General features: G+C 42.1%; 2 protein-coding genes across 2 annotated transcripts; one reads left to right on the plus strand and one right to left on the minus strand.

The window, feature by feature from the left end:
• Positions 1–304: 304 nt before the first annotated feature.
• MELLADRAFT_115415 (uncharacterized protein) lies at positions 305–3,286 on the plus strand (the record flags this gene model as incomplete). Its single annotated transcript, XM_007405858.1, has 2 exons — positions 305–1,156; positions 1,218–3,286. 2 exons carry the CDS (start codon positions 305–307, stop codon positions 3,012–3,014), a joined length of 2,649 nt encoding a protein of 882 aa, XP_007405920.1.
• A 463-nt stretch (positions 3,287–3,749) lies between these two features.
• MELLADRAFT_70956 (uncharacterized protein) lies at positions 3,750–5,514 on the minus strand (the record flags this gene model as incomplete). The annotated part of the gene is made up of 6 exons (XM_007406217.1): positions 3,750–4,355; positions 4,425–4,488; positions 4,579–4,647; positions 4,777–4,973; positions 5,035–5,098; positions 5,177–5,514. 6 exons carry the CDS (start codon positions 5,296–5,298, stop codon positions 4,161–4,163), a joined length of 711 nt encoding a protein of 236 aa, XP_007406279.1.
• Positions 5,515–12,763: the final 7,249 nt, after the last annotated feature.

Raw genomic sequence — 12,763 nt, forward strand, 5'->3', positions numbered from 1 at the left:
CTGGGGCAGACATAACTGAGGCCTGTGTTTCATTCTGATCAGCACCTTGGAGTCATAATATCACCTCCACCGATGCGGATGACTCATGTAGCGCTCAAGTGCAACTACCTTGTAAGTGACGCAGATTTCCCTATGCTAGCATGTATGCGAGCTATTTCTCAACCGTATTTGTTTTGCAGATTCGAGCTCCTGGCTTTCACGTCAGAACTTGCATCCTTCTCAAGTAGTGATTGGTTCGAGGAACAGTTCCACGGAGAATTTCACCATTCATCCTGTCAGCTCAACTTCCAACTCTGGTTTTCTCATGACCGAAACGGTTTCATCCCTCTCCGGAGAATACATCTTGATGGGCTCCCCAAGTCTCAAGGTCAATGTTGAGTCAAGTCACGACAACCCCGCGTGCAATTGCGCTGCGACTGCGACTGCATCAGCGTCAGCATCAGCATCAGCTTCGGCATCATCATCTTACCCTGGTCAGCTACCTGAATGCCGGCCCATTGGAGTGAACACACCCAGCTCGACTCCATCAGACTCGGATAGCCCCAAGTCTTCTGACTCTTCGAGCTCACCTGATAGTCCCGACACAAACCCAGTAACTCCATCAGACTTAGACAGCCCTAACTCCTCTGGTTATCCCGCCGTAGGTAGCGGTTCGCCGAACATGGGAAACACCAGCTCACCTGACAGTCCCGGAACAAACACGGAAACGCCAGACCCAAATAGCACCAACTCCGCGGATTACCCTGCTGTAGGTAGTGGGTCACCGGACATGAACAACACCAGCTCACCAGGCAGTCCTGCCACAAACGCAGAAACGCCATCAGACTCTAACATCCCCGGATCTTCTGGTTATCCTGGCTCACCGGACACGAACACCACAAGCTCACCTGGCAGTCCTACAACTAACCAATCGTCACCCATCGAAGACTGTGAAAAGAATTCAACTGACTCTACCCCAGTTGTCACCAGCGGAGATGGAAATGTACCACCTTCATCTTTCAGTCCATCTGACTCACCAACAGACACGAACAACGCTGATTCCGGAAACCCTACCCCAACGGATGTTGATTCTCCCTCAAACTACACCCAGTATGACGACCAAACTCCTGATTCTCAACCAAAAGGCAACACTACCCCGCTTCCTGATGCTGGGAACGTTCAACCAACCAGCTCGAGCTCCACCCCTTCAGACACTTCTGATTTGAATTCACCTCCAGTTTCCAGTGGAAATGATGATCAAATGTCCACTCCCCAAGTCACCAGTCCGACTGAACCAACCCAGCCGAGCACGTCTAACTGCACTGAATCTGAAGGTAACCAATCCCGCGACAAATCCACATGATTTTACCACTTTGGTCCCTGGCACCGATCAAAACACGCCAAAAGATTCCAATTCCGATCTTCCAGTCCCTGATCAACAGTCTCCTCAAATATCTAGTGGAAGTGATAACCAAGATCAACTCACCCCGACCCCAGATGAGTCTAACAATACCGGAAATCAATCGCCAACATCATCGGGAGATGAGACGCCCTCTCCTTCATCTTACAGCCCTGAATCACAGTCAGACAACAGTCAAGCTCCTTACGTTGACACACCTCAATCTTCTTCAGGAGACATCTCGCCTGCCTCTGTTCAATCGGGAGCTAACAATTCAGCCAACTCCGGCGCGCAAAGCCAATCAGGTTACCCTGACGTTCCCGCATCGAATGGGCAGCCTGACTTCAATCAAACCGGAGCCGCTCCCTGCAATGAAACTTCATCCGATTCAATCAATTCCACACAGACTACTTCCGGGCAGTCACCAAGTCCATTGACTACGAACACTACTGATCCGGATGACACACCCCTCAACTCGGATAACACGCTCGTTCCGAGTGATGACCAGACCACCACTGACAGTTTCCCCCCAAATCCGACTAATTTGAGTGACATTATGACGGAGGTCCCTAGCGATTCGTACAATCCTTCGAACAGCTCTTCATCAACCGCAACATCATACTTGAACTCTACTGATGGCTACAGCAATGATAACACGACCACTCCGGGAACTGACAACTGCACTGAGTCTTCCATTCCGGACAACTCAACTTATGCATCTAACACCATAACCAATTCCTCAACTGGCTTAAATCAGTCTTACGGAACCAGCAACTCGACATCGCCTGATACGAGCTCATCTGACACAAATAGCTCCCAGACGTCCACGGACTCGTATGGAAATTCTAACCCTACAAACCCAACAGACTCTACTGGATCCCAATACACATCTGACTCATACGTTCCTAACAACACGAGTGACTCCTACAACAGTTCCGTACAGAATCCTACCCAATCCCAAGGATCAGCCCCAGGAGCCAAATGTACAGAATGCGAAGAAGGAAACCATGGAACCATTTCCGTGACCAATTCAAGTTCTTCTTCTCAATCAAATTCTTCATCTAGCAGTCAAACCAACATGACTTTAATCAATTCAAACTCATCTGAACCTTGTGAAAACTCTACATTACCAAACACCACATCTACCACCAAACCTACCTCTGTTCATGGTTCTGATGATATTTTAAGTGTCGATGTTCCATCTCCATTCGCAAATGATACTAGTACTTTCCCTACCGACGCTCCTACTCCAGGTCATGAATGTAAAGAATGTGAGAAGGGTGCTTCGTATCCTATGATCAGTAACACCACGATTTCCAACGCTACAGCCCAGGCTTCAGCCAATGCTTCATCGAGCGTCTCTAGCTCAAACTCACCTTATGGATCTCAATCAGGTGCTAACAGTCACTCGACAAGCAATTCAGCTACTCCAGATCAAGCACAAACCGGATTACCTACGAATGCAAATGCCACATCTAACGCTTTCAGTGGTTCCAATTCCAATGTACCCGGTTCAACCATGAAAACTAGCACAAGTAGCTCATCTGCTTCCTCTGCTTCATCATCTACGACCTCTACTACTGTCGTTCAACCCTTGAGCCGATCCCAAAAGAGGCGTAGTATAACTCTCAATTGATGATTTGTATTCCACGGTTTTTTTTGAAAGATGATTTTTTTTTTGTACTTTGTCTGTCTCTCTCTCTCTCTCGTTCTGTTTTGATTTGAAAAATTGTTTCCGCTCATATCAAAAATATCACGTTTCTTGGACATTTGTTATCATGCTTGGTAAAGAAAAAAAATCGCATTACACTCATTTTCTTTCATCACTCGCTGCACTGTTATGTCATGTTTTCTTTATGTTTTCAGATATAGAAAAAATTGGAATAAATGAAATCATGTTTTTGTCTCAACCTGACCTGCCTATGAGAGTCGAAAAGTGAGAAGCAGTTTTCTAAGCCTCTTGCTTTGGATATATCATCATATGTTGCCGTAAACACTGAGTCACCCTGCTTGATGATCCTGAGGTGAAGAAAGCTGTTTTACTGGACGATTTTTGGTGATTCATGTCACTGGGCGTCGCCCAGTGACATGAATGCGTGAAATGCATCAAAGTCATTATGGTAAGAGATGACGTCATGATTGATTCACGAGTAAGCTCAGAGCATCATAGCGTCATTGACACCCTTTGAACCACTTTATGTGCGGCCAGTTGAGCAACAGGCAGTTGAACACCCCTTTCAACAAATGCCGATTTGCGTGTGCAAGGTTGGAAGAGACAGAAGACTTTGGTGGAGTCAACTGTCAAGTTCTCATCTTGACATAGGGCTGCATGGGTGCTACACTTCCTGTGTATGTAGAAACGCTCAATCTTCAAAGATAAAAAAGGTATGAATTTCTGTTCACGAATTCCATGTTGAAGCGTATCTTTAATTCAAAGAACAAGAGAAGAAACAACAACGAGAAGAAGAAACCGGAAAAGAAATCAAATGAGAATCGAAAAGATGATGATGATGATGATGAAAAAAAAAATGATTTGAGATCAATATACATGTAAGTTTTCCAAAAAAAAAGAGAATATAAAAGCATCAACGAAAATAGGAGGAGAGAAAGGGTATATAAGCATTACGAGAGTTAGTAAGGGGATCATGTATGGTATAAAACTTCGTAATAGACTTTGTGAGATCGGTGAAATGGGTGGGTATAACTACGACTTGGGAATCATGTATGGTCGTAAAGGGGTTCGTGATCAGCGTGGAAGGACATGTTGCGAGGCGGGCCTCAATTATGCTTCAACGGCAGGTGCAGCTGCAGGAACAATTTCAGCTGTGGTGTTGTTTGGTGTAGGAGCGGCAACTTCGGGTGTGACCGACTCGGGTTCAACAGCGGTAGCTACTGGCTCAGCCTCAGCACGAGGAGCACGGCTGAAGCGTTTTGAGGCTCGGTCCTTTTGCTGCGAGAGAGTGTTACCGACACCATGCTGTGAGGCAAATAAAGGATGATGTCAATCTTCAGGTCCGTGGCACACAATTTCAGCGGAGTTACTTACCACACCGGTGTTGACGTTGGAGCGTAGGTTGTTGGTGACATTCTTGATAAGAGTGACGGTACGTCTAAGCGCGGAACAAAAGTAAAGAAGAGGGTTAGGTTTTGTAGCATGACGTCATAGGTGCACAGCATCGGGTAATCAGGCGAAAGCTTACTTAAGACTCTTGTTGATGAATTGACCAACTGGGAACTGTTTCTGACCTGGGGTAGCATTGGTGCTAGGACTGTTTTAAGGATCATGAAATAAATGAAAAATGACCAATTCTAATTAGATTAATTGATACAGACTACAACATGTGATTCGCAGATGGTGTGAAATGCTACATAAAACTAGACTGAAAAAAGTGGTTTACGTGGTGGCAGTTGCCTCAGTAGCAGAGGCACCAGCAGCAGGGGCTGCATCGACGGAAGCAGCAGTCGCAGGAGCAGCAGAGCTCTCAGCGACTGGCTCAGCAGCGGTGGCTTCAGTAGCAGCTGGGGCAGTAGGGTTAACTCCTTTGCTTGTGACCTCGCCGGATTTTCGGCCGGCGATCGCATCACCGGTACCATCCTAAAGAGTGACGGATAAATAAGTATCGTAATGATCATGATCTAGATAATGACAAACTTACTAAGGCAGCGTTGATGTTTCCTCGGAGCTGTTCACCAGCGGTGTTAATGACCTTAAAGAGGCCTCTGAAGATGAGACAAGGTCGTCGATAAGCATTTGTGTGATGAGGCAGTGCAATTCACAGATAACGTATTTTGACTTACTTGACCTTTCCTCCAACGGTTTTGCCAACATTGTCGAACTTGTTAGGAGTAGAAGTGGTTTCGACCGTCTCGGGAGCGTTGACAGGAGCAGGAGCAGCGGTGGCAGCTTCGGTTGAAGACATCTTTGAAATGAAAAAGGATTTCTTGGTTGAGGATGGATAGAACCAAGATTTGGAAGGAAACGAAGTAAGCTTCGATGTATATAAGAGGATAAAGTAATAGAGGTTAGGTTGGAAGAGTTTTAATAGGACTAATAAATGATTTTGAAAATATAGAGAGATTTGAGTACTGAATGAGGAAGGAATGAGAAGAATCGACGAGAATCGATAGGATTAAATATCAACTCAACCTGAACTTACATTGGCTTTGATGACTCAGATGGGCTAAGACTCTATTGTAATTTTTTTTTCCTTGTTGTTGTAGACCGTCGTGTGAATAAATTGACTAAAGTGTAGGTTGTGATCACTGAGTGAGTAGAGGCAATTGACAACCGAATTGAGATTCGCTACCACAAGGGCAATGGATACCAGCTAGAGCTTTATGAGGGTGGTGACGTACACTTTAAACTTCAACTTTTCTCACCTTCACTGATCACATGTTACCACACATGCATGATGTACCCCTGAAGAATATCAATCCGCAGTCTTGAGTTTCCTGAAATTGCTTCAGGGTTTCATCATCTTTGGCCAGTTGATGTTACACATGTGATTCTTTCCACACAAAAAAGATCTCAAGCACCCTGAGGATCTGTAATCCAAGACACACTCCAAGTTGATTTTACGCAGAAATTGCAGTCACCAACGCCTTGCTGGCTAGCCCAGTCTCATTTCTCAGCAAAAATTGTATGCTGCTTTTGTTATACTCACCTGGCAGACAACGCGTTCATAGTAGAGTTGATACCCTTGCGCCCTAGCTTCAAGCTTCTTCCTGTTCTTTGCCTTGCCAGCCAGCTTTCCTGCCATTGACGTCTTTCGAAGCTATGTATCTGACTTCTTGCTGGTACATACGCAATCTTTGTTCAGCTTTTGTCGCGCGGTGTGGGAATTGCCTTGGTTCGATATCATGTCCATGATGTTGTAGCAAATTTGTCAGAGCTGGGATGTGAGTTATTCAGAATTCTAACCTCGAATCTAACCTCGATCCCACAAATCGAAATTCTCACCTTCATCCGAGAACGTTAAAAGAAGAACTAATCTTAACTAAATCCCACGCTGTCGCTCGCGACCCGAACCTCAGCGAGGGACTTACCTTGCATGCAGACAAAGACCAGGAAGAAGAGTTTGGCTGGGGATATCCTTGCAAGACCTCTCTAGCATTTGTTTACTGAGGAATCCTGCCAGACCCATAATGAACATTGCGCGCGGTAGTCTTGGGCATGTACACCATTTTCCGGGAGGAATTTGCATCCTTCTTGCCCAAAAAGCTCCCCAGAGATTGGCTCTCATCTCAGCAGCAGAGCAGCTAGCAAATGCAACTTTTCTCTTGAGCCTTAGAAGAGTAGTTGAAACCCAGTTTTTGAGGGACTTTTTTGTAAGCAGAAATCAACTTCCTTGGGGAAAAGATAGTGTAAATTGTGTGCAAGACCACCACACACAATGTTCATCATGAACAAAAGGGACAGAAGGCTTGCAAGGATATCCCCAGTCAAACTCTTGTTCCTGGTCTTTGTCTGCATGCAACTTTGGTGTAATTCCCTTTCTGGGGCTTGGGTTGCAATCAACATTTGCTATAAAGGTGACTTTGACAAACATGTCATGATAATAAAATTACACAAATGTAAAGGATCAATGATTGTGAAACATAAATAACATCTACACCTTTACTTTAACACATGAAAGCTACCAGACCTCTGCTTGAATCAAATAATAATTTCAAAGCCATAGCTACTTTGGAACTTGGCTGATCCTAATAGATTCAAGTCAGATTTACATCTATTTGTCTTCATTTGTCTCATAATTTGTGATCAAATCAATTTTTCAAACAAATTTCAAGTATAGAAAACAAGTTTAGAATTTCTTCAAAGCCAAGCAATGTTTAACTTTAAATTTAAACTCTTTATTTGCACCCAACCTGTGCCAGAAACATTGCTGTTACGTGTGCTGAGGTTTCTTGGCCCCACCATGCAGCTGAGTTGTAGGTTTTTTGATGTGTTTAAACCCATCACACACCAAGGTTGTCAAAATTTCCCTTTTTTTGAACCACAATGTGATATGGTTTGTGAGCCCTGAAACCGCAGCAGCTGTGGCTGTTACAGCTCTGTCTCAGCACTATGGTTCTTTTTCCACTAAGCCAAAACAGGCAATCATTTCTCTTTTTTCATCATGTTCTACCACCACGTACCATCAACCCATGAAGATCAAATTTTGCAGCTTTGATCCTGCACCACGGTATTATTTGACATTGAAGACAGTAGCCAGCCAGGGATGATAAAGTCTGCATTCAATTGCATAAGTTTCCTTTTGTTCCCATCTGCACTCAATTATATATTTTGTCTGACTATCCATTGTCTGATTATTGATCCTCATACTTCATTTCTTGCTTTACTTGCTCCAAACTATCAATGACCATCAATCCTTCACTCAATTATCTTACTTTTTTCATTACTACACATACTAGAAATTGATTCTAATGCTTTCAAACTCAATTTATCCTGGTTGAAATTATTGCTATCAATTCTTGCCACTCAAACATATTTGTCCATTTGAAGCAGATCACCATGTCATCTCAATCTATACTACCTTATACTTTGCATGCAACCAAAACCAATACCAAATCAAGACATGTTTGTAAAGGAAAGTGTGTTGTCTCATAGTAAGTGCTGACCATTGTACAACTTTGAAACACAAGTGCCAGCCACCAACTCAAGAGAAGGAAAATGAATCTGACACATCATATGTCCTGATGACTTCAACAAACAATTGCAAGGCACCAAGTCAAGAGGAGGATATTTTATCTGACACATTTGTCAGCATTCATACTGGCTAAAAAAGAAAAAGAGAGTGGCACCATTGCCAAAGCCTAATCCCCAAAAGAAAAATGCCTCTACCCCAAAAGAATTGGATGAAGTGAATCTCTAAAGTATGCCTCATAAACTCAATCATCACATTATGCTTCTTTGCTTGTAAAGTTGGCATAGGTCTGATTCTGCCCTCTATTAGTGATGGTTACTCTCAATCTGATATATTCACTGATGTTTTGTTTGAAGCTATCTTCAGCACATATAACATGACCAAGAAGCTCTCAAGGGCTGATTCTGACGTGGGGGTTGTGGATGAGCCACAAAAAAGACAGAAGGTTGATGATCCTGTAAGTGATTTAGCCAAACTTTGGGCTTATCTTGGGCCAACAACACATTGAGTTGGTGATAATTTTGAGGATATATCAAAAGCACCCCGCTCTTACCCCGGTTGGTTCTGCAAGAGAGATCAAGAAGATCTTGTTGGTGTTAGCTACAGCAACATGACACAGAGTCTTTGGACTCACCGTGACAAATACAGTACTGGAGGCCATTCTGATATTGGCTGACTAGGACAGCTCAAAGCATACCCATCAAAGACACTACATATCCCACTATTAGTTGCAGAGCACTGTATGGCTAACAAGAAGAAAGGTACAGCCTTGGATAAGTATATGTCTACTACCTGGCCTACAAAAGTTAACAACCTCACCTTAAACCAGATGGCTTGCACCTGGCCAATCCAGCATGCACTCCTATGGGTTTGAGTTAAGGATCCAATCATACAAGCCATGGTATGATATATTTGACAAGATGCCAGGTTGTATATTTGCAAATGGGCATCAACACAAGTGTCACAAATCAACTGTTCTTTGAAACAAAATGTATTTAAAGAACTAGTAAAAATCACATCACAGTTTAATCTGTCCACAGCATTTGGAACAGCCAAGGCAGCCGTCACAGCTTGATTGGATCTTAAGTACCTTACATTGATCAACAGTGATCCTTATCATGTCCAACATGTCACCAGGACCCTGGAATACACCCATGGAGGGTACTGACGGAGCATGATTTTCAGTTTTTTGCCTCTACACTACGCATCAGTGCCTCTATGAAGCTGCAGAGCACTTCAAAAGATGCGCATGGAGTAGGGCTATCAGATGAGACCAGACAGAGCCCGGCATCATGTCTCACGGCGGCGTAAATCGCGATGGCGCAATTTTTTTTTCGACCTCCAAGGCCAAAAACCGACCCTCGATTTTTGGCCCTTTTTTGGGCGTTACATTGATATATCTTAGGTAATATTGGTGCTACCAGGCTGCGAGCTAGTGCATTTGGAAGCCTTCATTCTGGTGCATCTTTTGTGCTCCTGTAGGTCTTGATAAAGTGCAGTTTAGTATCGAAAAAGTACGTCAACAAAAGGTCGGTTTTTTCGTAAGTACCCTCCGTGGGTGTATTCCAGGGTCCTATGTCACCTTAAAAGTTGTTGCTTGGCACCATCATGGCCCATGGGTGACCAATTAACCCATTGTGAATATCTTGGTGAAGCATGGTATCTTCCAAAATCTAAGTATCAAATTTTCTGTAATTTATCTTTAGGATTTCCTCTTTGGAATTTCTATCATCCAGTATGACATTCTTAACTACATAAGTAGAATAAGATGAGTCAAAAGCATATGGAGATGTTCCTAAACATGACTTTGATGAACTGGAAATGACTACACCTCTTGAAAGTGAAGCTATCATGAATGATTAGGCTGATGTGATGAGTGCTTGGTCAGCGCGTGATTTGTCATTGATTCGTCATGGTTATGTGATCTTGTCAAAATCTTTTAGTCATGTTCTATGCGGAGTTTTTGGTTATGTTCCATAAGCGCTTTCAGTATCCTTTTGATAAAAATGCTGTGACGTCATGAAATGTTTACCGGTTGTTTTCCGTTTTTGGTTTTACTTAAATAGGGACTTGGTTTTCTCTTTTCCTTCTCCCTTTTTACTTATCAAATCTTTTTGTCTCTGTTCTGTTAGCAATACGTAGTAATACATTTTTAATCTTTTCGTTGTTTCTCAAAAAGAGGAAACGTTAGATTGTTGTACTATCTTATCTTTGAAATTCTTTTAGTTAAAGATTTCCTGTCTCAGAACTTAGTTAGTTCCGGATAGAGTATAAGGCTATTCACTACAGCTGAGTGGCATGTTACCAATGCCCAGTATGAAGTCACCTCAGCTGTGCTTTTGGAGAAGAAGTGGCACCAACCCACCACCCCAACAACAATGGGTAAGCAACACAGCAACATGTTACAAATGCTTAGAGCATCCACAATGGTCCACCTACTTTGCAAGCCCTGGAACAGACCCCTGATCCTGATTTTGTGGATGTAGGGGGTCAAAAAAACAGGTGTCCACAGCGGTGCACTTGAAGTCAGTGGCCAGAACTTGATTGAGTGATATGGTATGCTTGTACCATATCATCTTGTTTTGAGTGCGGTTTGAGACGTGACTATATTGGTCACGTGGAAGCAGTGGCAGGTGATATTGGGAGCCCCTATAGACCTGGCAGATGTGGGGGGTCCGGATGGAAATCTGGAGGTCCCCAACGTCTCACCCCCAATTATGCAAGCTCCGTTGGAGCATTTTTTTGCATTTTGACCCCTTACATTGCTGGGGGCCCGCAAAGTAGGTGGACCGTTGTGGATGCTCTTACAATGTTACATTGCTTAAATCCCTCTGGTGCTACAGGTTAGCTTTTGATGGCAAAGCTTATGCAAAAAATGCAAATATGGGCCAGATTGTAGTGTTACTATTTGGAGTAAAATAATGCTACAGCCACACTGAAATGCCACACCACAAAAACCACTAATCCAATATTGACATTTGAAGTGTGAAATTTATATAGAAAAAGAGAGCCAACACATAAAACATTAAATTATGAACAATGAATCATTGAATTAAAATAAGGAAGGGAAAAAATAAGAAAGAACAGTTGAAAATATATATAAAAGATCAAAATATGAACATATGAATAAGTAAAGTGATGCATTGATACACTTGGACATTGATTTAAGATACTCACCAGTCTTTCTCTGGGCCTGGAGTTGTTTGAGTTTTTCAACATTCAAGATCAAGCAGAAAGACACAAGAAAGTGAAGTTTAACAACTTGACACAAAAATTGACAGGAAGGCTTGGATTGTTTTTTTGGTTTTCAAATGTGAGAACCCAACTTCTGTACGATTTTATCAAGAAGCAAGAAGCAGGAAACAAACAGCTACTGCTTCAAACTGTACTTGAAGCTGCAGGCTCATTGGAACCTCAGTTGTAACAAAGTGGCATTCATGAGCTTTCAAATTCTATGAATCTAAACTGTTGCTGTAGATTAAAAATACTGGGCAGGCATGTCAACATTGAAGGATTAGGAGTTGGTAACTTGTTATTAACCAATTGGAATGTGGATTGAATTTGGGTTTGTTACATGTATGAAATACTGACGGGTTGGATATGATTTTATATATCCCAAACACAGCTATGATGTCATTCGAGCTGTTTATCACTTCACCGAATTTAATCCTTCCCATTGTGTTCACTATTGTTGTTTCATCTTTTGATTATCACAGTTATCTTTCGCGACCCACCCACCCTTTGTTCCCATTTATGGTTTTTTCAATTAGGCTTTTGGCGTTGCTTTGTCTCTATTGCAGTAACAATATATTATTATTTTTTCTTTTCTTTCTTTATCAAGTTTATTTCTATTTTTTCTCTTATTATTTAGGTATAATTTTTTTTATTCTTTTTTCCTAGAAGTATTTTTGTGGTTCAAATAGTACATTTTTTACTTCGTTATATTTATCTTTTCCTTATGGCTTGTTACAAAAGTTATGTTTCTTTGGTAGCTTTCATTTTTACAAGTTGTGATCTAAGTCCTATTTTTATCTTTTTCCTCAAGATGTGTTCTAAGTCTAGCGTTGTTGAGTAGCTTTTTCATAAATTTGTTCTTATGTCCGCTAGCCACCCCGTAGGGTGTTCTCTTTATCAAGCAATATTATCACCCTAGGCTCTTGCCCGGGGTTTTGTCCAAATATGTTCTATACTGATTTTCAGTATTGTTCCTACTAAGTTTTGTAAGTTAAATGTATCCACATTTCTATTGCATAGCCCCTCAAGATTTGGAGGGAAAAGATGACAACAAATTCCACGATACTTAGGTGGTAAGTGCACAAACATAACATACGCCTCTTTTGGCCACCTACTGTCTTGGAGACCTGAGTCACTTTGCTTTGAGATGAGGGGATTCTGTATCTGATAAAAATTGATGTATTGTAAAGGAAGCACTTGATTTTCAAAGATTGCCTTTCTCTTGATCAAGATGACAGTTCTCAACAGATAAAAACCTAGCAGGGCTGTCAGTCCCTTTCAATGAGAACATGATTAGATCACAACAATCCTCAGTGTTGTTTGAAAGCTGTAACTTGAAAATAATACTTATTGGAACATGATGTATCATCATAAGATGAAATTCATGATCTAATTAGAATCTTGCTAATAAATGTTTGAACAATTGTACCCAGATATGTATGTTGATGGTGAAAGAATATTTCAAAGCCAATCAAAATAGTGAGAAAGATGGATGAACAAATGA

The sequence above is a fragment of the Melampsora larici-populina genome (assembly GCF_000204055.1).
Source record: "Melampsora larici-populina 98AG31 unplaced genomic scaffold MELLAscaffold_5, whole genome shotgun sequence".
Taxonomy (NCBI): domain Eukaryota; kingdom Fungi; phylum Basidiomycota; class Pucciniomycetes; order Pucciniales; family Melampsoraceae; genus Melampsora; species Melampsora laricis-populina.